This window comes from Trichosurus vulpecula, chromosome 1 (genome assembly GCF_011100635.1).
Source record: "Trichosurus vulpecula isolate mTriVul1 chromosome 1, mTriVul1.pri, whole genome shotgun sequence".
Lineage (NCBI taxonomy): Eukaryota > Metazoa > Chordata > Mammalia > Diprotodontia > Phalangeridae > Trichosurus > Trichosurus vulpecula.
This window is the reverse complement of record NC_050573.1, coordinates 253,868,150-253,896,111: the sequence shown is the minus strand read 5'-3', so window position 1 is coordinate 253,896,111 and position 27,962 is coordinate 253,868,150. Positions and strand designations below refer to the sequence as shown.

Below are 27,962 nucleotides of genomic sequence, written 5' to 3'. Positions count from 1 at the left end.
CCCCAGCTGTATCTCCTGGGTTTAATCAACCAATTAGTACAAATTTATTAAGTCTCTGTTATGTGCCAGGCACTATGCTAAACCTAGATATACAAAAAGAGGCAAAAGACTGTACTTGCCCTCAGGGAACTTATAATCTCATGGTTCAAATCCTAGTTCTTCCACTTGTGGTCTATGTAATTCTGGGAAAGTCACTTAAACTTTCTAGGCCTCAGTTTCTTCATTTATAAAATGATGAGCTTGGACTAAATGGCCTCTGAGGTCTCCTTCCTGTTCTAGAGTTATGACTGTATAATCCCTGATTAAGTCTCTTCCACTTCAAAAGCATCAAAAAGCTTAATATCTACTAACCAGAGGATTCTATGCGATCCTGTGTGTTGGAGGCTGTGATTGGTACACAAATATTGGAGACATCCTGAAAGAAACAAAAAAAAAATCCCCAAAATATTAGTTAAAAAATGCTGTGATACAACTTCTCCTTCTCCAATTATTTCTTCTTCTCCTTATTATTTCTTCTTCTTCATTCATCTTTGGGGAGTTGAAAAACTGTCAAGAGGCCCCAAATGTCTCGGTTCTCCATTTCTATGTACATACTATGCTTCATATATGAAGGAAAGTGGATTGAAACTCACTCTGTCCTCGGGATGGGCTCCTTCTATCCCCCATGACTGCATCACTCCTTCACCCCCCTCAGGCACAGGAGCAAATCGAGTTCCCAGGCCTGCTGGTGCCTTTCGTCTGCAGCAGCAAATGAGCAGCAGGAGTGGCATCACTGACCGAGAAAGGGTTAATGGACAGTTAACAAAAGATCTGTAAATTCCAGAGTCAAGCATTACATTAAACAAAATTAAGGAGGGAGGTAAAGACATAAAATGGTAACCCTCATTCCCCCACATATGTATGTATGCATACAGAGTCATGGATAGAACTTAAAAACTTCAAGGGCTTGATCACTCAATCAGCAAACATCCCTTAAGTATCTGCTATGTCTCCGGTACCGAATGCTGCGGATACAAACAAATAATGAAACAGTCTCTGCTCTCAGGAATCTTAAATTCTGTTGGGACCTGGGCAAGTCACTTAATCCTATTTGCCCCTGTTTCCTCATCTGTAAAATGAGCCGAAGAAGGAAATGGCAACTCTAGTATCTTCGGCATGAAAACCCCAAATGGGGTTAAAAAGAGTCATATGTGAGTGAAAAATGACAATGAAAATAACCAACATTCCACAAAATTTTGCAATATCCTTGAGGACCTTCATATTTTCTCTTTAGGTCCTGTCCTGCCAAGCTTCTGAGGAAAGTACTGAAAATTTCTAGTGGCATCCTGATTCTTGCTGTGGGAAATCATTTTACTGCTCACAATTAAAATGGTGTCAGAACCCCATAATAGTAGTAGAGCTGTTTTCTGAAACAAACAAACAAACATATGAAACCTCATATTTACAGCCTTTTACTATTTAAGCTTGGCTATTCTAGTAGACCTGGAGACTATTGCTTATAATACTTTTCACTGAGAAAGGGAGCTGGCCAGAAATTCAATTAAAAAGTTGTTTCCCATCCATAATAACAACATATCATTATTGTTTAAGTAATAATTTAATTTATATTCTTCTCCTTAGATATAGTCAAATATATGTGATTATGCCACCCTCTGGTGGCAGGTTCAGAGAAAGAACTAGGACCATCCAGAGACAGAGCTAAATGCTGGAGATTATTCAGTCTAGAACCCTTATTTTACAGGCCATGCGCTAGACTGAAAGATATCCAAAATCTCACAATGAAAAAGTAGAAAAGCCAGGACTAGAATTCACTTTTGACCTCCAGTCCAGTGCTAATTTTCCTCAAATAATTTTCTCACAGAATCTCAACTCTAAATGCTATGACTTTTGATTCCTGTAGTCCCCCAGACTCCCTGCTGCCAGGCCTTCCTCACTCCTATATCTGCCTCCTACCCAATTATCATGATTTCTTTTTTATCAGTCAGGACAGCTTTCATGCTGGTCAGTCTTAGAACACCCTAACACTGCCACCTGCCTGTCCAGATTGCCATCTATTTACCTGCCTCAATACTCCTCTAATTCACCAACCACTTAGATGATGGGTCTCAAATGTCTTTAAACTGACCTATTGGTCACCAAGCCCCAGTACTAATAACTGGCTCTTTGCCAAGCTTTTTTTTGTTATCCCAATGAAATTACACAAAAATGGATCTGTATATGTATATGTGGAAACATGGACATACATTAATCTATATGCATTTGCATATATATGTATGCATGTACACAGTATACAGAAATAAGTGAAAAAACAAGCAAACAGATAAACGTTATTTTTAAAATTGTCAAACGAACATGAGAAAGTAATCCAGTGGTTATATTCTAGTTTTAGAAAATCCACTGACAAGAGCTTAGCTGAATACTTACATAGCAGTAATAAGAGACCAAGGATGATCAGACCAATTCCAGCTGGTCCAAGCCCCACATTGCCATCCCCAATTCTGTCACCAGCGGCAGTCCCATAATTGTTATCGGTAATTATGGTGATGCTGGAGCCCCCAGGGTAGATGCCAGTTGTGCTGTAGTAAGAGCACATGTGGTTGTCATCACATTCGCAAGCTTCTAATGATATAATTTGTGGCAATTCACAAGTTCTGTCATAGCTGTCTTTCACTAAGATGGGAATTTGGTAAAGTCCAGGTGATAACTGTTGCATAGCAGTGAGTATTGCCGAGGTAGCTTTTACAAAAGAAGGAAAGAAATGGAAGGTTAGTTTTACTTAATGGAATCATATAATCGAGTTAGAAGTGATGTCCACAGGACATCTATCTCCTCTAGCTTTTGTTTCTTATAGCAAGTTTACAGCTACATTGTCTAGGAGTAAAAGGTTTTTTTTATCCTTTATTCAAAATTACTACACTTTAATCTAGAGTCATTCTAATGACTGTTTTCTCAGACTACATAATTATCCTTCACTTATGCAGCACCATTTGCTTAAAATATTGGGTCGTAAGATCATAGATTTTGAGGTCACCTAGTCCAGCCTCCTTATTTTGTAGATAACGAAACTGAGATCCAGAGAGTTTGATTGATTTACTCAAAGTTCCATGGGTAAATGGTATGGGAAGCATTTGCACCTAGAACTTCTGGTTTGAGTTTTAAATATCAATTCAAGGGGAATTTTAAGAAAAGAAAATGTAACACTAAACTAATGAAAACTTTGTCCTTAATCCAAAGTACCAGATACATGTGTTATAAAAGAATTTTATGTTCATGGGCTTTGCTACATATTTTGTGAAACCATGGCTTTTCAAATATACTTTTAAAACAATAAAAGATTTTGAGATCTGGTGAAATCTCATGGGAAGCAGTGTGGCATAATAAAAGAAAACTGGGTTTAGAATTCAGGAAACATGAGTTTCCTAGTCCTAGATTTGTCTCTAACTGTATGACCTTGGGTAAATAATTTCATCTTACGGTTTCCTTATCTGGCAAATGAGGGAATCGATTAAGATGATTGCTAAGATACCTTCTAGGTCTACCATGCTGTGATGTAATCTCTACTTATATCACTTGTATTCATTTAAAACTAGTTAACTTCTAAGCTGAGAATTGATTTTATCTCTTACAAAGGGGTTCTAATATATAATTATTAATTGTCAACTTAACCTTATTGATTAATCATTTGTCTTATTTCAAATCAAAGAATCTCTCTAAGCTTCCCCTCAAGTATTCTAAAGATGTACAATATTTGTTACTTTAATATAACTCTTTGGATGAATCAAATACTTTGAGAAAGAAGTGACTATTTTTTTGGATTTAAAAGTGACATCAAGTTTGCGTTCTTCTTACCATTTATTGATCTGATATCCCATATGTCAGCTGTCCCTGGTGGCTGATCCATGACACAGTATGTAAAGGGTGAGCCAAAGGAGTCATCTCTTGTTGAGATAATGACTGATGGGGAGGCTACACAGATATGTCTGCTGTCAGAGAAAATTATGGGGCAGAAATCGTTGATGTCAGGAACTTCCACACATATTGTCCCTGTTGCAGTTTTCCCAATGCCATCTGAAACAACATTGTTACAAATAATTCAGATAAGTGATACCCAATGACAACTCTCTTTTGACTTGCTAGATGTTGCAAGATTCAGAAGTGCTCTGAGCAGGTTCTCAGAAGTAATGGATAATCCATTGAATCTTTCATTTGGGAATGATTGAGGCTAAGGTTTACAATCCTGAAATAGAGATATTAGCAACCACGTGACTGACAGGTAATTGTTCTCAAAGGCAAGCATTAGGACATTTGGAATTTAGGAAAATTTTTGTTTGTCACTGCTATTTCTCAGTCTGTGGTAGGATACCTTTTATATTTACAGAACTATAGGGGCATTTTATAGACCAAGTGTACCCTGTTAAAAATCACTCAACTACTTATAAGTAATTACTTGGAGAAATCACATTTCCTGTGATAAGTAGTTGGGGGTGCTCTGAAGCTGAGCCATCCAGAGGTTGAAGGCCTGATAAGCCACTGGGAAAAACTTTTAACTTGAAGTGAAATGAGTTACAAGGCAATGTTTTGTTGGGGTCTGAGTACATAATCATAGAATTTTATAACTTGATGTCTTTGTAAATAACGGTTAAGGAATAGAAATAAAGGCATCAAATTGTATCTTAGACTTTTAAAAGTTGCCTTAAAGGATAAATTTAACTATTGTTTGATGCATTGTTTATTGTTTTCAGTTCAAATAAGGAACTCAGAGAAGTAAATACATTAAAAAAATGAAATGTGACCGTCCATTGAGATAACATAAAATTGTTACTTCTAATTTAAAGGAGTTAATTTGTTATTCTAGCATTTATTAAGTACCTACTGCATGTCATGCATTGTGGTAGGCACTGGGGGGTCATTTTTGTCTGGAGAAATGAGGACTATTTTTCATGGAAGAGGTAGAAACTGAACTGTACCTTGAGAAATGAGTAAGATTTCAACTATTATTGGAGATATTAAATTGACATATTGATATGAAACTCATCTTTGGGTTAAAGATGATATGTAGGCGGTCCCAGGCTTCCTTCTAGGCACTGTAATAATAAATAGTTCATCATCTTTGGTACTTCTTACACTTTAAACTCATCATGGAGTTTGATACCACATCAACTCTTAGCTCTTTCTGCTTGATCCTTATGGTTTAGAGACACCCTTCCCTTAATATTTTCTGAGAGGAGCTATAAAATTTTAATGCCATTTAATTTTACAGTCAAAGATTCCTTAGTATGAAAAACATGGTCATTAGTTCCATTGCTAGCATTTGTGTTTAGTTTCAAAAAGAAATGACTATGAAAGCAAATTGGAGACAATTTTCTTACCTTCAACAGCCAGAATCTCAGCTGTGTATATCCCATTGATAACGTATTTTGATTTTGGATCAAATTCTCTGGAAAACTGTATCTCTCCTGTCCTTGAGTCAACTTTTAACCAGCTGGCTGCATCATGTCCCAGGACATACCTGTTTTGATTTAAAAAAAGGTTCAGTGTTATGCTATCATGATAGTCATTTTAAATTTCAAAAAACAATAATGTGCTAAAATGTACTATAGGTTTAGCAGAAAGATTAGACACTCTTTGAGAGTCCATACAACAGAAGCTATTCGTGTTTTGGTAAAACACCAGTAAGAACATACAGTGTTTTAGGGTATGCAAAATCCTTCACATATATTTTCTCCTTTGATTCTTATAAGAACCCTATGAAAGAAGTGCGTAGATATATTAACTTGTTCTTATTTTATGAACAAAGAAATTGAGGCTCAGAGAATTTAAGTGGTTTTTCCATAGTCAACCAGGTAGCAAATATTGGAAACAGAATTGCCTATTAGTTTCTTTGGCTTCCTTCAAGACTCAGCTCAAATCCCACCTTTTTCAGAAGATCCCCCAAACTACTGATATCTTCCCTTTCTATTCTGGATATATTTTGTATGTAAGTAGTCATTTACATGTTGTCTCCCTCATTAGAATGGGAGTTGTTTAGGGAAAGCACCTACCTTTTAAGCCTTTCTGTGTATCCCCAATGTTTAGTACAGTGGATGGCACAGAGTATGTACTTAATACTGATTGGTTGATTGGTTGGTTGTAAAGAAGGACTTTCCCAGGAAGGAACGTGAGTGAGGGAAGTCACAAAGGATAAGAGGGAGCTATTTAAAGACAACATATCTATCTAGAGTTCACCATAGGAACTGCCAAGGCACATTCAATAAATGTTGATTTTTTTTTACCCAGTTACTTTAACTACTTCTTTGTCACTCTTTGTTACAGCTTTCTTCAAATTAGTCATATTGCTGAAATATCTCTGTCCTAAATCTTTCTCATAGCCATTCTTTTTGAGATGAGCTGGGTTAAAACAAAGCCATTTGCCAGTTGTTGGTTTTAAATAGTCTGTTAAGGTACTTCTGCTCTTAGGGTCTTTTAATGCTTGTGGGACACATTCAATTGGAAGAGATCAGAGACTTTCATGAAATAATTGGGTGGCTCTTCCAACTTCCAAGAGCAGATGGTATCAGTTAAGATCATCTCTCCTCCATCTTCTTTCACCTCTGGTTCATAGCCTTAGATAATTTCCAGATTGGTGCTGCTTATAAACACATCCTCTGAACATTTCATGGAAGATTTCAATGCTACAATAATATCTCTAAAAATGATCTAACAATGGTCTGCCACACTAATTGATGAGTGTTATACCTGACATTTGTGGCTGCAATCCCAGTATCCAGGTCAGTGGCTGTATATCTTCCAAGGACATAATTTAATAAGGCATCTCCTCTTAAGCCTTCTTGTATTCTGAAATTCATAGAGTTTGGATTAAATATTGGTCCTTCTCTAACATTAATAACTTGTATCCTGATGGGAGTGGCCTGGATCCGGTAGTGAGAGGCAACAGAATGGTGAAATTCAGCTTTGTTTTTAACACCAATACTAAGTTGCATATTGGGCATCTGTTCATAATCCAACATCTGAAATGATAAAATGTAAGAAGTTTATTAGATATGGTACCAGATCTACCACTAATTGTGCAACGAGGTCAACAACCTCATTCCTTAACCCCTCTGCTTAAGTGTTCCTTACTTTTTAATGAGATTATGAATTAATTAGCAATTAGTTAATTATGTGTTCCCTCTGAACACATAAAATTTGTGATTTTTTGATTCTGTACTGGAGAAGAAATAGCATTGTTTGAGGATAACAAGAAGATTTGATTTATAATCCATACACGCATGTTAAATTGTCAATAAAGCAAGCACGTAATAAGTATTCTGGGAATGCCTACTATGTGCCAGGTGTTGTGCTTGTGTGGGGGATTTAAAAAAAGTGACAGTTCCTGGTCTCTAGGGGTTTACATTCTATCAACTATGGTAAGAAAACCTGGAAGCCCTGTAAAGCAGGCTGACATTCAATTCATTTGACTGGATAATAATGACAATCTGTATTGATAGAAATTCCTCACTGGGGATTTCCTAAACTGATGAAATCAAAGTCTGAGCCAAAAACAAAACAAAGCAAAACAAAAAGCAAAGAAAGAAGAAAGGAAGAAACAGAAAGAAGTTGTATTTGCTAATATGTATGTACCTATTCTCTTATCTTTTCTTAAGAGTATAATATTTAGGGGTAGCTGGGTGGTGCAGTGAGTAGAGCACCCGCCCTGGAGTCAGGAGGACTTGAGTTCAAATCTGGCCTCAGACACTTGACACATGTACTAGCTGTGTGACCTTGGGCAAGTCACTTAACCCTAATTGCCCTGCCAAAAACAAACAAAAAGAGTATAATATTTTGTGTGGTTTGTTTGTATTTCAATAGAGCTCTAAATGCCTTTGTATCTGACTCTTTGTGACCCTGTGGACCTCTGTCCATAGGATTTTCTTGACAAAGATATTGGAAGATTTGCCATTTCCTTCTCCAGGAGCAAACAGGGTTAAATGACTTGCCTAAGGTCACACACTTTAGCAAGTTTCTGAGGCTGGGTTTGAACTCAGGTCTTCCTAACTCTAAGCCTAGCACTCTGTCCACTGCACCAGCTGGCTGCCCCATTTCAGATAAAACATCATAAAGGCTAAGCATCTTAACATGTACTCTCTGCTAAGGAAAGAATTTCTTTGGTTTGTTTTTTGATAAGTGTTTCATTCTCCAGATTGCACTTGTAAAATGGGGCTAGGATATTGGAGACATTTTTTTTCTCCTTAACTGCTTTAACTGCTTCTCTTGTCAAGGAAAAAGAATATAAGATTAGAGTTCTATGAAAGAAAGTAAAAATGCTCCAGTTTTCCCTGGAGGGAGAAACATTTGAGACACACACACACACACACACACACACATACACATACACACACGTACATGCACACACACATGCACACACGTACACATAATTTTCAGAATAAAGGAGACTGATAAGTTTAAGGTTACTCAGTATGTCATGAAGGTAAAAAATGAAGGAAGCACACAAAGTCTCATGAAGACCTTCTGAAGAACTGGTGTCATTTTCCCCAGTACAGTGTAAGCTCCTCGAGGGCAGGAACTGCTTGATTTTGGCTTTGTATCCCCAAACCATAGCATAGTAGATACTTAATAAATGCTTGTCGACTAGTTGATTTCATATCACTGCATTGGCTGGGCAAGAAATCTCCATCGTCAAAAATCTCTATCCCGATCACAGAAATCATACCCAGAAGGGAATGGGTCACCTTCCAGGAGAAGTGGTCATTGACGCATACTCCCTGGACATAGGGGAGATGGTGCCATTCGCCTTATAACTTATGGGATCCTAGGAAGCTGGAAAGTGAATTTCAGAAGCTATCTGGTCCAGTCTCCTTGTCTTACAGATAGGGCAACTGAGTCCATAAAAAGTGAAGCAACAGGGGCAGCTAGGTGGTGCAGTAAGTAGAGCACTGGCCCTAGAGTCAGGAGGACCTGAGTTCAAATCCAGCCTCAGACACTTGACACACTTACTAGCTGTGTGACCTTGGGCAAGTCACTTAACCCCCATTGCCCTGCCTTCCCCCTGCAAAAATAAAAAAAAAAGTGAAGCAACTTGGCCAATGGAGTCACACAGTTAGAAAATAGCCAATCCGGGGTTTAAATATAGTTCTTTTAATTACAAACCTAGTGCTCTTACTATGCAAGAGTAACTGTGATCAGGGCAGAAAATTGAAATAAAAAACAAATAGGAAGCTGAGACAATTGGGAAATATGTATGTTTCAGAGAACTGGGATGGTTAATTTTAGCTGTTTCACATTGACGAGTAACTGCCAGGTGAGGAAATAGGAGTGAAAAAGAGGTTTAAGAAGACTGAGCTGATTAATCAATGGTTTTGTTTCAGAGAACTGAAGTGGCTAATTTGAGTATTGCTTTTAGTGGATTTCCTAAACAAAGATAATGAAGAATTTGTTCTTTCAGCAGGACTCCTGGATAAGACACAAATTCCCTCAAGCAATTTCATGATGTCATGAAGTTTTGGTTAGGTATTTATTCTATCCAGGTAAATTCTTCACAGGCATTGTCAAGACTTGGCTGTTCCCTCAGGAATTGGCTTGAGCCCTTGTTTCTTATTGGTTGACAAACCAGTGCTCTCTCCTTAGATTTCAGTTAAGCTTCCTTGAAGGTTTCATACGTTTGATGCCACCCTTTTGCCTCCCCCAGGCGTGCCTAGTCTAGTGAGGGCAGACCACTGTTATTATTACTCTACCTAGAGGCATTTCTTTTTTCTCCTTCCCAAGGAAAAGAGATTTTTGTATGCACATTCAGATCTATATTATTAGCCAACTAGAAAGGTTTTTATCTCCATGTATTAAGCCAATAAGACACAGTGAGGTTACCTATGCATGTTCTGAATCAGGGTGGGAAAGGGCCCCTCCATCATACATTTCTGAAATTGAGCTCACTAAGCTACCGCGTGGATTGATATCAAGCAGAGCATACTGACTATGTTCTAGCGACTAACTTTTCATTACTAAGGGCCCCCTAAACACTCAGATCATAGAGCTGGAAGTGACTTTAGAGGCCATCTAGGCCAATCCTTTTCATTTCAACAAATATTTGTTAGGCATAAATTATATTTAAAATACTATATTTCTATGATCACTCTTAGAGAGCTTACTTTAAAAAGTGTTGAGAAGCTAGACTCTTTACTGAGTATTTTATTCTTTGTTGAATGGGGCCCTGAATAATAAAGGTCCATTAAGATACATAGCATTTTTTTGTCTTGTCCTATGATTTCACTGGTTTAGGGAAATTCCAGTGAGTAAATCCCCTATTCCAATGAAGATAGACATATGATTTGCAAATCATAGGCATATAGAGTATCTTGGGAAGTTAAATGACTTGCTCAGAGTCAGAAATCAGTGAACCTAGGCTGTCCTGACTCTTGAGGCTGGCACATTCTCTATTATGACACACTGACTTACACAGTATATAATATCTACTAGTGGTAGAGTTGATTATTTTAATTGAAATGAGAATTTTCTCAAACACCTATGCACCAAAGGACCATAGAGTGCTAAATTAAAAGTCTAAGATCAGGGGAGACTGAACAAAAAACATCATAGGATCATATCTAAGCCCATTGCTTGAGCAGGGTTAAGAATGAATGGTGAAAAGACCCCTCTACTCCCTCCCTCTCAAACTGTGCAAAAGCTCTTTAATGAGGCCAGTCTTCTCAGTTCCACCTTCCACTGGGGACTGTGATATTAAATCAGCAGAAGTAGAAACAGATGCATGTCATGTAGAGATGGTGAGACCACATGATAAGAAGTGAAGCATTATACCTCTGTTTAATGGACTGCAAAGACTAGTGCCTTTGTGCTTTTCTCATTATTTTCATGCTTTTAAATATTAGTGCTTTATTAATTATTCTTAGTCTCTTAAAACACCTAAAATTATCTTCTAACACAAACAACCTTCCGAGTCACCTTCTATGTCAATGTCAGACTAATATTCTTAAAGAAACAATTTTTATCATATTATCTCTTTTTTTTTCCAAATCCTCCAGTGGATCCCATTGCCTATGGGGATGAATGAAGAAAAAAAATGCTAAACACTGAGAATGCAAATAGAAAAGGAACAAAGTCATTGTGCCTTGGCTTGGCATTCAAGGACCTCCATAACTACCTTCCAATCTCCTATTCTCCATTGAGTCTGTGTCTTTTGCTCACTCTGTTCCCTACCTCCCCTCCTGAATTCCTTCTTACTATCCAAATCTTTATACATCCTTCAATACCCAACCCATCTGCTACCACAAAGCCTTCCCATACCATTCCAAATCTACACTATCTTCACCCTCTTTGAATTCATAGCTTTTACTGGCCATACTATCCTTTTGACAATTATTAAGTGCTTACTGCCTTGTGACATCCATAGTATTGACATTTAACTTTTGCATTATTATCTAACTTTACATGTCATTTACTTTTCTCCCTAATTAGACTTTAAGTTCTTTGAGTGTAGGGATTATATATTAGGCTTCTTTGTATCCTTCATAAGACTCCAAAAAGGGCCTCGCTGTAGTAGCAATTTAAATTTGAAGATCTTTCCCACCCATTAATAGGCCATGTGACCTGCTTATGTCACAGGAAGCCTGAGACACATGTGGTGGGAGGAGCTTCCTGACAGGAAAAGGAAGTTATGTCACAGGAAATGCTGAGAGAGAGAGAGAGAGAGAGAGAGAGAGAGAGAGCGAGCGAGCAGTTATGGCTGCTAATGGCCACTGTGGTGATAGTTAGAACTGAACAGGCTGACTTAGCTGTACTGTGAGTTTGTTTTTGGGAAGACCCCAGCAGACAGTCAGAGAGGTTTTGGGATGGCGAGGCTCCATGTTGTGATATCATGTATGGAATGTTTTACTGCTCTGATGGATAAGATAAATGGCTTGTGGGATCTGGTTCTCTGGTGTCTGAATAAATGGTTTACTTCTTCCACCTTCTACGTGGGGAGTCTCGTATACTTTGCGATACAGAACTACAGAGGCATTTTGACCATTATCATCTACGTTGTTATTGTTGCCTTACTGATACACTTGCACACAACAGGCTCTCAATAAATGTTTGTGTTTATTCACTGAATAGCTTACTGTGCGTGTGAGTGGCTCATTTGATGTTGAAACAGGAACATGTGACTTTTTTTTTTTTTTGGCCAGGAGTTAGTGCCAAGGAACAGTTTATTGAAAATGGAATCTAGGGTGAGGAAGGAGAGGTAGAGGGAGAGATAATCCTTTGTTTTTGATTGATCCTTAACATTACGAAAAACAGTGTTAAGGGAACAAAGGAGATAATTCAGCAGAACGTAACTAAAAGAAATTTGAAACAAAATATGGCTACATCTAAACAGTACCTTAACAACTTTCAGAATTCCTTCATTAGTCCTTGGGTCTGTATGCACTTCAAACCAATTTCCATCATTTCCAGAGACAAAGAAAAAGTCTGCCAACCAGTTGTCTGTGTTTTCTTCATCAAGATCAATTGCTTGAAATCGTATCAGTTCTGAACTTAAACAGTTTTCTTCAATACTTGCTGAATACTGAAATGACAGAAGTAATAGCATTACTATAAACTGAAATGTTTTCAAAAAAGGAAACCTATTATGTAACATTTATCATCGTCCTCACTCACATTTACATACCACTTTAAGATTCTTGAAACACTTTCCTCAAACCAAGCCCATGTAGTAGATAACAACTTATAAATTGCTTTAAGTTTACAAAGTTTATTCTTCACAATACTGTGAGGGAGATTGTGAAACTATTCTTATGACCATTTTATAGATGAAGAATCTGAAATTCATAGATATTAATTGACCTCACCTTAGACCTTTAACTAGCAATTTTGGCAACCATAGCAAATAGCCTGAAACTTCAATTAAAATAAGAGTTCTGATGTGTTTTAATATCATGGCCTTTTTGGCAGTCTAGTGAAGGCTATGGTTCTTTTTTCAGAAGAATGCTTTTAAAAGTATAAAATAAAGTACATTGAATTACAAAGGAGACCAATTACGTAGAAATAAAGATGTATTATTTTTTCCTATCCAATGTCATAGGCCTCTTGAAATCTATCGACAGAGCTTTTGGCGGTGTTTGGATCTCAGGTTAAGAACTTCTTGCCTTTTTTACAACATGACTAATATGGAAATATGTTTTGCATGACTATGCATGTATAACCCATATCCAATTGCTTGCCTCCTCAATGAGGGGAAAAGGGAAGGAAGGAGGGAGGGAGAGAATGTGGAACTCAAAAATTTTGAAAATGAATGCTAAAAATTGTTTTTACATGTAATGGGGGGGGGAATAAAATGCTAAATAAATAATTAATAAAAAAACTCTTTTTGTCTTAAAGCTATTCTGTGGTTCATGGAGTGAGGCCAATTCAATTGAGTGGAAGGGAGGAATTCATTACCGCAGAGGTTCTCAGATGGGTATTCTTAAACATAACATCTGTTAGTTTCTATTATTCTTTCTTACTAGTTGTTTCCATTCTGTTAGAGTGCATGTGATAGAAACATGAATATAATATTTAAAATTGTGCAATCTTTAAAAATTATTATTGGAAATTTTTCATCTTCTAATTTTCTGTGTTGAATGGAACAGAGTGCCATTTGTCCTTCCCTAGTCATAACTCTGCTTTGCTTATGATCACACAGCTCATAAATGTTGTAGCTGGGACTTGAATTCAGGTCTCCTAAAACCATTCTACCATGATATAAAATAAAAGATGGTAGTTAAGTTTTTATAAGCAATATTAATAAAAGTAATTTTGCTTTTGTTCAGTATGTGGCTGTAAAATGAGGAAATTGATTTCTTGGTGGCTTATGGACATAATCTCTCTCTCTCTCTTTTTTTTTTTACAGTCACATCTCATAGAATTATTTATTTAAGTGAAAGTCTATTCCAGGGTCTTGCACAATGTTTTGGATAGGGTAGGAATTTAATAGTTATTAGTTGAATGAATTAGTAAAGACAACATTATAAAGCATGTTATCTAATCCCAAGGAATACTCAGAAAAATTAAAAGTTCATAAATGCCTATCATCAGAGCTGGGCTCAGAGATGACTAGAAAAACATACATAATTCCTACTTGTGGATTTTAGTATATATTCAAAAGCAAAACTTACTGAAGTTTCTTCTAGTTTGGGGAAATTATCATTGACATCTATAATTTTGATTCTGCATTCACATTCTGAAGACAGCCCATCTGCAGCTCCATCCCGATCAGAGCCCCTCACAACAAGGTTGTATGCGCCGTGTTCCTAAATGAAGGTGAAAAAGAAGAATTTATGGATTTGGTCATATATTAGGTAAAGACCAGTTCAGACCACTTTATCTTTCTTCTCATAGATCTAGGGCAGATGTCAATTAGGAAAAGGAATATGAACTTTATTCAAGAGTACTGCTTATGGGTTCCCCCTCCCCCCACCTCCTTTGTTCCCTGGGGTAAGAAGAGTGATGGATGCACTAGATCATCTTCTGTCTTTTCAAAATCAAGGAGTGTGTGTGTGTGTGTGTGTGTGTGTGTGTGTGTGTGTGTGTGTGAGAGAGAGATCTAATTATTCGTAGAAGGCTTTACTTCTCTGTCGATATAATTCGTCATCGTGCGGATTTCTCCAGTATATCTATTCAGAATAAACAGTGGTGAACCTGCAGGCTCCTGAGATATTATCTTGTAAGCAATTTTAGAATTCAAATGATTTTCTTCATCTGCATCAGTAGCACTTAACTTTATCACCAGTGTATCTAGGAATGAAAAGAAAGTGATTGAAAGTTTTCAATAGATTAGATTAATGCAAAGAATTCACAGAAGCATTATAAATTATCTTCTGCCTATTTTATTTATCATAATTAAATTCCTTTAAAAATTCTAGCTTTTCTTCAAGTGCTCCTTTTACTCTTCTCAAAGTGAGTGGAACCTGGCTTCCATAACTCCAGGTAATTGGACCAGAAGGAGAGAGTACTAATTGCATAACTACTATTTCCAAATGGTTGTTCCGATGCCATTATTCAAAACCTTTTTGGATTGTTGTATCACCCTCATTCTTGGTGAAGGAACCAAAGAAAGAATTATTTTTCTGCATCTAATTTCATCAACTATTTGATAGCTCTGTGGTCTATCCTTACATCTTCTGGACAATAGACGTTTTTCGTCCACTTGTTTTTTTTTCCTTTGCAGATAGTCATGCCAAACTACTTGAGTGATTAAGGATCTCATTCAAGAGACTCTGCAATTATTTATTGCTAGATATAATTAGCACAATGTCTTTCATAAGTAGGAATATTTGGAGAACAATGATCATCTCTAGGGAATCTCTCTTCAACTTGGACATGGCAAGCACAAAATGACATCACAAAAAGTTGGAGCAAAATAGTACCATGAAGGTGCTTTTCCTGTAAGTCATCTCCCATGCATTTGTCAATATTATACAAGATTCCTTGAGAAATATAATAAAGATAACCTTGTTTGATGGTTGTCTGATTATTAACATTAAGTAAAACTTGAAACACAAAGGTGTTCACTATAGGCGTTCACCTTGGTCATGAAAGAAATTTAGTCTAATTTAATGAGGTATTTCCTATAGATTCTCTACAAGGTAGTTTCTGGATAGCCTCCATTTCCACAGTTCCTGCCAAATTTGGCAAGTATTTGCAAACATTTTACATATTTGGTCAAATGTTTTCCAGAATTTCCACATGCAACCCTATGACTTTTTGGCTATGTTTGTATTGGTTATTCGCCCCTGAACTCATATATAACCAGTAAGATCCAAATATTCACCATTTCTGGTCCAGGCTCTGCCAAACATCATTGGAGAAAGTCATAAAACCATATTGATGATGGTGTTCCATATAAATTCATGCTATTTAACTTCAGCTGGATTCTCACTGTTCTTTTGTAATATTTTTATCCATATATCAACACCCTATTAAGTTTCTTAGTGTGTGTTCTGAACATGAACTATTCTTTTCAAGTCCCCTCCAATTCTACCCTTTTTGCTCTACACTGTCAGAAAATATTCTCCCCTTCTACTTTATTGAGATGATTGGGGCCATCTGATGTGAGCTCTTTCAGTTTCCCTTCTTCATACCTTAAAACTTCTCTTGTCTTTAATCATCTTCTATTTCAGAGGAAAAATTGTCTTTCCTCTTTTTCTAAGAAGGTAACATCCCTTCTGTATCTTTAGTCCTATTTTCCCCTATCTTCTCTATGACCTTGCTCCCACAACTATACTTCAACTACAGCTAGATCCTGATTATTGTGAACAATGAATCCTGTGAAGTGGTTGCATTATTTGAATTTGAGTGTCAGATTTCCATTGGGCTGAAACCAGTTTCTATATTTTCTATAATTATAAACCTTGAATACTACAAATTTGGATATATACAGCCCACTTCTTGGGTTTCATTAAAAAAATCAGAATCTGGTTGTTTTCTGTTTTCAATCTTTTCATCCTCATTGGCTCCCTTCTCTCTACAAATACAATCAGGTCTACAATACACTAAAAATCCTTCCCTTAACCCTGTCATCCTCTCAAACCATCACCATATCTCTCTCTACCATTTGATAAAATTTTAGAAAGGATGGTCTGTACAGAGTGATACAGTCTCCCTATTGCTGATTTGCTCCTTCATCTTCACTTTGGCTTCTATGCCCTCCACTGTTAAAACATGGCTTTTTCTCAGTTCTTATTTTTTTGACCTCACTACAATAATTGACATGGTTGACCAAATGCCAAAAATGTCAATATCAAATCCCATCTCTTCCACACAGCCTTCCTGGATCCCATCAATTAGTGATGGCCTTTTCCCTTGGATCTCACCAAAATCTTGGTTTTACATTTACTGTGTAGTTTTTTGTACTACATTCACTGTGTGTGTGTGCTGTATCCCTTTACTAGATGGTAGATTCTGTGAGCGCAGGAGACCTGTTTAATCTTAAATTTGTTTCTCTTCTAGTACCTAGCATAGGTATTATACTCTCTAGTTGAACTGATTTAAACCTTTCTTCTTAAAATTCTCTCAGCAATCATTCCCTTGGGAATCTTATGTACTCCAATGGTTTCAAACAACATTTTAAAATTTAAATCTCTAGACCCAAGTTCTCTTGTTTTCTACTGCATACTGAACATTCCCATCTCAAAGTCCCAGGCATTTAAACTCACCATCTTTTCCTACAAACCTGCTTTTCTGCCTCATTTCTGTATTTTGGTCCTTCACTACTACTTTCCTGGTCACTGGTGTTTGAAACCTCAATGTCATCTTCCTCCCTCTTACCCTTAATATCTAACTAGTTAACAAGTGTTAATTGATTTTACCTCTGTAATGGGACACACATTCATCCTTTCTTTCTCACACGTATTGCTACTACTCTACTATGGTTATCATTACCCACTACCTGAAGTATTCTAGTTCCCATCAAATGATTTCCTAACCTCTCTCCCCCACTTAAATTTATCTTATGCATTGTTGACTGTATAATTTAGCTCTGATTGTGCCACTTTCTCTTCTATTTAAAAAAAAAAACTTTCCTCTATTACAAAATGGTCCTCTATTACATAGGAAACAGAGCTAAAATTCTACCTACTACAGAAAACCTTTCTGGATCCCCCTTAATGCTAGTATTTTCCCTCTGTTGATTATTTCCACCTTATCTTCTATGTTGTTTACACATCATCTCCTCCATTAGACTGTGAGCTTCTTGAGGGCAAGGACTATCTTTTATCTTCCTTTGTATCAGTATTACTTAGCATAGCACCTGGCACATAATTGGGGCTTAAATGTACATTGATGAACAAATTCCAAGCTCCTTATCTTGGTATTCAGAACTATTCATAACCTTGTCATAAACTACCTTTTATAGCCTTCCCTCACATTTCTACATTTAGTTGAACTTTACCATTTATGTTTTCAAGAATACATATCACTTAATCTTTACCTCCATGCTTTTGCTCATACTATTCCAAATGTCAGGACTGTTCTCCCTCACTGTGTCTACTTATGCTTGTTTTAAGGTACAACTCAAATGCTACTTCTTCAATGAAGCCCTTGATCCATTCATCCAGAAGTGGTATCTCCCACCTCTTAAATTTTACATTGCCATGTGTATATATGTATATATGTATGTATATATGTGAGTATGTATATATGTACACATATGTGTACATATATATATATATATATATATATATATATATATATATATATATATATATATATGGAGAGAGAGAGAGAGAGACAGACAGACAGACAGACGGAGAGAGAGAGAGAAATCGGGAGCCAAAAGATCAGGCTTACATGTATATATCTATATATAAATATATATCTTATGCACTTATGTTCCATTTTATATTATTACAATTTGTGTTCATGTCTAATTGCATCTAACGGAATGTAGTAAAGATAGCTCACCTTTATAAAGCACTTTACAGCTTGTGTAACACCTTCCTTATTAAATATTCCATAAGGTAGACAGTTCAAGGAGTAGTATCCCAACTTTCCAGATAAAGAAACTGAGTCTCAAAGAGGTTATGTGACTTGCTTCATCACAGCTAGTAAGTGTTAGAGCTAGGACACAACCCCAGGTCCTTTGACTTCAAGTCAGTGCTTTTCTCATTACTTCAAAGTCAATTACATTTTATTGATGTTTTTATTTCTTCATGGATATGGTAGTAATTTACTAAATGCCTAATGAATTGGATTGATTTTCAGAATAGTCCTATGAGATAAACAGAGCAAATATCATCATCTCCATTTTGCTGAGACAGGGGTTCTGAGGTGCAATGCCTTCCCAGGTTACTACATAGCTGACATATGGCAGAGCCAGATCTAGAACCTTGATCTTTTGATAACAAGGTAAGATAGTAGAAAGGATTTCTGATTTGGAATCAGGAAGTCGAGGGTTCTTATCTTTCCCTTGACAGTTACTCTGTCCATTATAGCACAGTGCTTTTCCTAACCTATGTGAGCACGGCAGCTGGTGATGAAGTGGATAGAGCGCTGGGCTCGGAGTCGGGTAGACTCAAAACCTCTCTCGGACACTTACTAGCTGTGTGACCCTGGATAAGTCACTGAACCTGTATTTGCTTCGGTTATCTTAACTGTATAATGAGGATAATAATAGCCTCTACCTCATAGGGTTGTTATTGATGATCAAATGAGATAATATTTGAAAAAAGTGCTTAGCATAGTGCCTGGCCCATGGTAGGTGCCATATAAATGCTTCCCTTCCCATGAGCAAGACATTTCATTCATTGTACTCAGCCTTACTTTCATCTTCCATAGGGCGAGGATAGTAATACCCATAGCACTTGTCTCACAGGGTTGCTTTGATAATCAAATGAGATTTACAGTAGTGTGTTTAACAACTGGCACACACAAAAATGTAGCACCTTTTAGGTTTAATCTTCATTATTTAAATTTTCTCTGTTACTTTTTTTTTTAGTTTTGAAGATTTGTTTTTATAAGATTTTGAGTTCCAGATTTTTTCTCCCTCCTCCTTCGCTCCCACCTCCCCAAAATGGCAAATAATCTGATATAGGCTATACATGCACAATCATGTTAAGCATAATTCCACATTAGTGATGTTGTGAAAGAAAAATTTGAACAAAAGAAAAAACCACGAGAAAGAAAAAACAAAAAAAGAGAAAATAGTATGCCTTGATCTGCATTTAGACTCCATAGTTCTTTCTCTGGATGTGGATAGCATTTTCCGTCATGAATCTTTTGGAATTGTCTTACATTATTGTATTGCTGAGAAGAGCTAAGTCAATCAAAGTCGATCATTGCACAATGTTGCTGTTATTGTGTACAATGTTCTGGTTCTGCTCACTTCACTCAGCTTCAATTCATGCAGGTCTTTCCAGGTTTTTCTGAAATCTACCTGCCCATCATTTCTTATAGCACGATAATATTCCATTCCATTCACACAGCACAACTTGTTCAGCCATTCTCCAATTGATGGGTGTCCCCTCAGTTTCCTATTCTTGTCCACCACAAAAAAGCTGCTATAAATATTTTTGGACATATATGTTCTTTCCCCTTTTTATGATCTCTTTGGGATACATATCTAGCAGTTCTCTGTCACTTTCTTAAGTCTAAATAATCAGTAAAACAATAAATCAAGCCCCTGATTTGTAGCATTTGTCAATTGCTAAGGTGCAAATGCTCAAACTGAAAACTTAACAATGGCTCTGGGAAATCCATATGAGCTAGTTCGAACACGTTCCTGAACAAATGTTTATAAATTGTTCTATAAACTTTAAAGTCCTATATGACTGTTAGTTACTACAGTCATCCTCATCCTCATCAAAAAGTGCTGCCCCACATGTCATCAGGAAGATTGCCTAACTGCCTTCTTGAGCAGTAATCCTGAGGATGGGAACAGAGCGGAGCCATCAATACCATAAGTGCAGCTAATAAGATCCCCAAATTATGTGATTTTGAGTTTTAACTCCCTTTCCTTCACTGGAAGAGGTAAAATAGCCTGCTATTCTGTCTTCCTCTTCTGTCACTCTTTTGTTCTCTGTCAGGCCTTATTTCTCTTCCCTTTTTTCTCTATTTTAGTTGTAAAATGGGAGTTTAAATTGCATGTAGCCTTATTTACCACATAATTTAGGGGAGGCATATGATTTTGTGCCCTAGTTCAATTCCCCTTATGTGTATCTTCTCACTTTTGTCCTCTTGTGACCCTCTTCTCTTCTGTATTTCTTCAGTTTCCTTGTTTTTCATGCCTCTCCTGTCTTCTTCCTTTCTCTTTCCTTCCTCTTTCTGAACCACCCACCCCCCAGCTGTCTCTCTTTGCTTCTGAGTCCTCTTCCTATTTTCCTCTGTTCCGATCTCTGCTTTGGAGGATACTAGGTCATGTGAAGGGGATTACAGAGGGCAAGAAAGAGAGGGAGACTGGATAAAAGAAGAATGAAAGAGATATAGAAGGAGGAGTGCCAGTTTAAAGTTTTCAGAACATTTTACATATTTCATTTTACCCTCTGAGACACACTGAGAAGGAGGTATTGCAGATTTCATGGCTCCTGTTTTATGTATAAGGAAACTAAGGCTGATTGACTGTCTCATGGTCACACAGCAAGCAAGGAGGTTGGGATTAAAACACAGCTTGTCTTACTTTAAAATCTAATACTCTATCTACTTCCCAGTGTTGTCTGATCCAACCTATAAAGTTTGAAAGTAAGATAATCAGGAAGAAGAGATATACAAAGAAAAAAGCAATATATCTTATGCTGGAAGTCATGAATCACTCCTAAAGCCCTATTATGATATTTATGTCATGAAGTTGATGCTGGGTTTTTGAAGGCTATACCAGTGGAACATAAATCCTGTTACAAACAATCTGGGAAGATTTAGCACATGGGCCCAATGATTGGATGGTATATGTTCAAAACCAGCCTACCCGAGTTCAGAGAAGTTTCTTGCCAAATGCTAAGCCAACAGGTGATGAAATTTCTGGACTATGAGAAATTATAAAAGTTTTTTGTCTAATATATGGAAGAGATTGTGATCTACCCTGATAAAGGAAATAGCCATATAATGAAATCATGGATCTTTGAAGAAAGAAAGGAAGAAACAGAGAAAGTAGAGGTCAGGTAAAACATCTTGTTCAACTTCAGTGTTTCAGTTGTTTCATAAATTGACAAAAGTTTTATTGGTGTTCTTTACCTGTTAGCATAAAACCTATTTTTGTTTCAAATTTGCCTTCTTAAATGCAAACTTTTATATTTTTCTTAATGCTTACAGCTGTAATTTTGTTCATTGACTTTGATTATCTTAAACATATCTCCAGGGACACCTTTAAAAGTTGTGCTAAGCAACATCTGACAAAACCTTGTTTAGAAATTCTTTTTAAGTTAGGTTAGAAACTATTTGAAATAATATAATTTAGCTTTCCTTCTCAGCTTCATGCCACTTAAATTTTAACCTTTAAGATGAAAGGAATAGAATCTTCTAAAGCTTCTGGCCAGAATAATATCTATGAAAGGCATAATGGTACCAAGGTAGGAAAACCACTGTTATACTTACTTGTAGCACAGTGTTCTTCAATACTGGCAGTATATACATTTTGTGTGAAAACTGGAGGATTATCATTTACATCCATAACTTTGACTCTAAGCTCAAGTGGTCTTTCCAAATCTTCACCTCGGGAATTCAGAGCACGGCAATAGATCTAGGTCCAAAGCAAAAAAAATGCAATTTTTCATAAGAGAAAATGAAGTGAACAAAACACAGCATAGTATTTTGTGTATAGAATGTTGACTGAATGAATGTCTGAATAAATGAATGGCTGGGTGTGGTAGGACACACCTAGTACCTGTTACTAGAGAGGGTAACACTGGTGGATCACTTGAGTTTGGGAATTCTGAGCTGCACCAGGCCCTAATGGGTGTCTGTGTTGTTTGGCGCTGACCTGGTGAGCATCTAGGAGCGGAAGACCACTAGACTCCCTAAAGAGGAGGGAACCAGAACAGATTGGAAACAGAGCAGGTCAAAGCCTCCCTGATCATCAGTGGTGGAGTTGGATCTGTAAGTGACTGCTGTACTTCCAACCTGGGAAAGATATGGGGACTCAGTCTTAAAAAAGAGAAAAGAATGAATGAATAAATGAAATACTAGGGAAAAATCATGAAGTGAAGTGACAGAGAAGTTAATCACTGGAAGTTTCCAACTGTAAACTGAATGACTACTTGTTGGAGATGCTGCAGGGTGTTGGAGATGCTATTCAGGCATGGTTGTACTAGATAATCTCTGAAATTCAGACTTCTAAAACTGAGATTCTGTGACTCTCTGTTTTCAGTAATTTATATATTGGTGAATGACTTGACTTCTTGCGTACTAGTAGAATAGAAAGTCCTCATTGTGTGTTTCCTTGTATTTTTACGCCTTCCTTTACTGCTGATTATTTATCCAATTTCTGAGTAAAACATTATCACTTAAAATTGGCCTTTAGAAAATATCTAAATTACATTGGAAAGAGGGAGTTTTTGTTTTGTTCTGTTTTGGTACAGACTTATGATTTCATTGATATTGGGAGATCCCCAGCAAGGAAAGTTTAAAGAAATAAGTAAACCAAAGCACAGTGATTTGACTTACCAAGAACATTGGAGTTATTTCTCGATCAACCACTGATGTTATATTAATTTCTCCAGTTCTGGGATTAATAGTAAAGACTCCAAACGGTGGTCGGTCAATCCCCACTCCAGAGATACGATATGTAATCTTCTGGTTAGCTTCACAATCTGATCGTATCTGTAAGAAAAGAACTATGCTTGTGATTTCTGATAGAACACATATATTACCATACTTATGACATACTTACTCCCAGGTACTCCATCCTTCTAAAAGTCTCAGAAATTTTACAAATCTACAATTTGAACCTATTAGAAGGAAGATTAGATGAGACAGGCTGTGGTTACACAGATTTGGCACTTGGTCTTTGGGACAAAATTGATTCAAATAAATCACTTTGACTAAGCCTCTCTTTCCCACTGAATTTGTTGTTTTGAATTGACCATCTTGCCTAGAGATTAAGAGAACCTCAGAGGAATGGAAAGCTAAGATTCTTCTGATATATTTAGAGAAGAGAGGGAAAGTTTTTTTTCTTTCTTCGAGTTATCTAAAAATTGTCCCAGTTTTCTGATTTATTCTACATACACACAGTGTGACAAAACAAATCAGTTCAGTTACTTCCCTTTAAAAATAGGATGTATCATGTTGCTCACATGCCTTTAACTTCAGGTGGAAATGCCAAGAGCAATTGTGCAAAGTAGAAGAGAGCCATGTACCAACTTTCTCAGCATTCCTTGTTTTACTTTGTTTTGAAGTCAAAACACAAGAATGTGTTACTACTTTTGTGAACTTGGACAACTTACTCCATCCCCACCCTCCCCAAACCTCAATTTCTTCATCTGTATAATGAAATGATCAGAATAAATAATCTCTAATGTCTTTCCTAGCTCTGGATATTATTTAATTCCTCCCCCTCCCCAAACAAAACCAAACATTATGGATCCGTAATCAAGAAGTGTCAATCTCACGATTGCTTATACATTTTTCGTGCCTAACATCTTCTGCTTAAAATTTTATAGGTTTAAGTAATGACTGTTGAGACCATGGGACAGGAATGACCACGGACAGGCTGTGAAGAATGTGATTACTATTACTGGCCCAAAATTACATAACTTATTGCTGTATTATTGTAGCCAGCCAGGCAGTGTGCTAAGTGCTTTACAAAGATGATCTCATTTGATCCTCACAACAACTGTGGGAGGCAAGTGCTTTTATGATCCTCAATTTGCAGATGAGGAAGCTGAGGTAGAAAGAGATTAAATGGCTTGCCCAGGGTCACACAGCTAGTTTGATGTTGGATTTGAACTCAGGTCTTCCTGGCTCCAGGCCCATCCCTCTATCCACTGTGTAACCTAGCAGTGAGAGCTGGGAGTGCTATCCTAGTTTCTTCTTGTCTGTCTATAAGACATCATTTAATTAATCAAAATTCAGAAAAGCCACTGAAATCATAGGATAGATGGAAGTAGCACTGGAGTAACATGTTGTTCATCCTTCACTCTTCAGAATATCAGGAAGGTGATATCTTGACTTGCAAGTGAATTGGATTTAAGTGAGGCAGGGCTATGCAAAGTCATCGGCGTCACTCTTCCCCTCCACAGTCATCGGAATCTAGTGGCAAGACATAAATCAAGACAACTAGCAATGGCCATGGATGCAGTGGGAGACCCTGACCTTTTTAAGCTAAGATCTTTCCCAGGTCTCAGTTTATTTGAGGCAATGCCCATTCAGTGATTAAAAGCTAGGTTGTTGTTTGTCCTTCGTTCTAGAAGAGGACTGATGACATCAGGTGGGTGATGTCGTAGTGATGCCAGCTGAATATATCAGTGAAAATATTGCAGATTTAAGACTCTCAAAAATTCTTAAAGCTGTGTATGAAAATGTCTATAGTAGTTGCTGTGCATTTAAGGTGTGTTGGTGTTGAAAATCATAATGATAGAATTCTTGCACACTACTCTTTCCCTATCTCCCTTAATGGTAGTGCCTTTCCTCCATTATCTCCAGTCTATTCTGTGTACATCTTGTTTGTATGTCATTTTATGCCTGTTGTGTCTTCTATAAAACTGTGGATTCTTTGAGAGCAGTTACTAATTTTTGCCTTTCTTTGCATCTCCAGTGCTTAGTATGGTGTCCGACACATAGGACGTTGACTGACCAATTGCTCCCAAGTTGTTACATCCAGATTAGAAACCACAGAGTAAAAGTACAGTGTAAAGCCAAAGGAGACAAATGGAGTAGGGAGGCATATCCAGAAGCTAAGCTGAGAAGCTGCATCTGGGAAGATCTTACCAGTTCTGACAGTGGTATCAGCTTAAGTTTATCTGGGGCGATAAGTTGGAGTGGGGCAATGGAAAGAATATTAGATTTGGAGCCAATTGACCAGGGTTTGCACCTTGGCTCTTTTATTTACTATCTCTACGTTCTCAGCGGAGCCATTTAGATGTTCTTCCTCTTAATTTCCTCATCTGTAAAATGAGGGAATTCAACTCATTGATATTTAGGGACTCTTCCATCTCTAAATCTACGATCCTAAGTATATTTCCTACAATTAACTCTGGAAAAAGTTGACACAAAAGCATTGGAGGATGGATGTTTTGTAAACTACACTACCCAAGCTAATCTAAGGCTATGGTTTAGTTATAATTTGAATAAAAAGACTTCTGTGAAAATTAGGCTGTTTCTAAGATTTCATGTTTATTGCCCTCCTACCCCTCTTTAGACCTTGTTGCTCCTTTTTTCCTTTACTAAACTCTATACTTTGTCAATGCTATTCGATCCCAGGGCTTTAACTCTCATCACTCTACAAATGTCTCTGAAGCTACATCTTCAGGGCTTTAGACCTGCATCTTCACTTGTACGTACTCTTAAAACACAGCAAGTTCCATTGCAAACTTACTGTTTTCATTCATAAACTCTATGTTGTTACTTCATTGGTTCTAGCCTTGTCATTGTCACTAACTCAGCCTTCCATGCTTGATACTTTGGCTCTATCTTTGATGCCTCCTTTACCTTCAGGTCTCAAAACCAGTTATCAAGCTCTGTTTATTCTGCCTCCATCTCTTTCATCCATTCTCTCTTCCCAATTCTCACTGCCTAGTAATTATTGTCTAGTAAATGGCCTTCATTGCTACCCGCCCAGACAAGTGTGACTGCATCCTAACAAGTCTTCCTGTCTACACTCACTCTTTATGACAATCCATCTTTCACAAGAATTCCAGACTGATCTTCCTTATGCCTTGTTCTGGTCATGTCAACACGTTCAGATGTCTTTGGAGGTTCTCTTTTGCCTGCTTAATGTAGCTCAAACTCATTTGTCTGTCATTCAAGGTTCTCCACACTCAGCTACCTACCATTTGCACCTTATTTTCTACTATTCATTGTCACATATTCTATGCCTCACATAAATGGGACAACTCTGCCCCTATGGTCTCTCACTTTCATGCCTTTGCTCACACTGTTCTTTATGCCGCAAACGTCCTCCCTCCTCTCCTTCATTTTTTGAATTTCCTTTAAAAGCCTAAATCAAATGTGAAAAAATGTGGAGAAGTTGGAAAATGCATAATTTTAAAACTTTTTAGTGTTTCTAATGATGAAGCTATAGTTACGTTTTTAGAATTTGAAGGAGGCGAATTAGTAACTAAAGATTTTGTCGATCTCTTATATAAAACTGTCCTTGAATCTCCCTCATCTCACCTTGCCAAGTCAAGCAATGCCCCTTCCTCTATGACCCCACATAGCATTTTATTTATGCTTCCTTAGTGTGCAATGATGCATTATGGATTTCTGTTTTTGTGTCACGTCACCCTATGAGACCTAAGTTTTGTTTCTCCTCTATGTAGTGTAGTGCTATATATAATACATAGTTCATAAATACTCATTGAATTAAACTGAATTCTGTGTAAGAAGTACTTTAGAAAAATTCTTTGTTTTGCCTCCTCTGAACAAAGGGCAAAAGGTATTTTTATACATGCCTTGTTCTTTATAGGGTGTGTGTGTGTGTGTGTGTGTGTGTGTGTGCTGAGATATAGAATGGACCTCCTCCATTAATGAGCTCCTCATGGTTACTTCAAGGCATCATGGTAGTCCAAGGCTAGCTCAGGAGCCTAGAAATATTTTATGAAGCTGAGATAAAGAAAAGAAATTGAACAGGGCTAGATGGGTCAGCTGTGACCTGAGTCATTCCTTCCTTCTGCCATCTTTCTTCATCTGGTCTTCCTCCTCTTCTTCTTCCTCTTCACTTGATCATTATCGTATTTAATTAACATTTTCTCAGGCTTTATAACTATACATTATAGATTGGACTCTAATAAGGATGGTTGATACTTTACATTTTGTTTATGGCTTTATAGAAGGAAGATCCCCACAAATGTGTAGAAAGATGGCTTCCTCACTTACTTTGGCAATTGGGTTCCTCTTTGAATTGTCTTCTCCTTCCCTACAGGCAGCAGCAAATTTAATCCATTCTCTCTTTTGTCTTCTGACAGTTTGCCATTTTGCAGTTCCACTTTCACTGTCTAGCTCTTTCACCTTAAGCAAAAAAAAAAATCCAGTTAAAAACATTTATTAAAGAAATTTTGAAAAAAAGTTTTTGAAAGAAACTCTGGAAAAAGGAATTTTATTGAATTTGGTGGACAAAGAAAGGTAATGCCTAATTTTTATATGTTGATAAATATAATTTAGATACCATCAACCAAATTATCTTTGGAAAGGCTGGTTAGATTTAGTGATATGATTATGAGGATGCTACAAATGGTGGAGGTACCAAAGTGTGTTGCACTGCACCTAGCATTTAAAAAAATTGTCAGGACTTTCTGGTATAATCCCTTTCCTATTCTACTTTCCTTTACATCCTCACCTCTAACCAGACTTTT

General features: G+C 37.0%; 1 protein-coding gene across 1 annotated transcript in view; it reads right to left on the bottom strand.

Annotated features, from left to right (window-relative positions):
* DSG4 (desmoglein 4) overlaps positions 1–27,962 on the bottom strand; it is a 38,270-nt gene that overhangs the window by 7,233 nt on the left and 3,075 nt on the right. Inside the window, exons 3-14 of the mRNA XM_036741090.1 lie at positions 27,487–27,618; positions 23,119–23,274; positions 22,051–22,195; positions 14,597–14,763; positions 14,145–14,279; positions 12,371–12,556; positions 6,736–7,007; positions 5,370–5,509; positions 3,850–4,068; positions 2,425–2,736; positions 633–772; positions 352–415 (exon numbers count right to left, since the gene is read on the bottom strand). Of these exons, the coding sequence (XP_036596985.1) occupies positions 352–415; positions 633–772; positions 2,425–2,736; positions 3,850–4,068; positions 5,370–5,509; positions 6,736–7,007; positions 12,371–12,556; positions 14,145–14,279; positions 14,597–14,763; positions 22,051–22,195; positions 23,119–23,274; positions 27,487–27,618 (2,068 nt within the window). The remainder of the gene's footprint in view (positions 1–351; positions 416–632; positions 773–2,424; positions 2,737–3,849; positions 4,069–5,369; positions 5,510–6,735; positions 7,008–12,370; positions 12,557–14,144; positions 14,280–14,596; positions 14,764–22,050; positions 22,196–23,118; positions 23,275–27,486; positions 27,619–27,962) is intronic.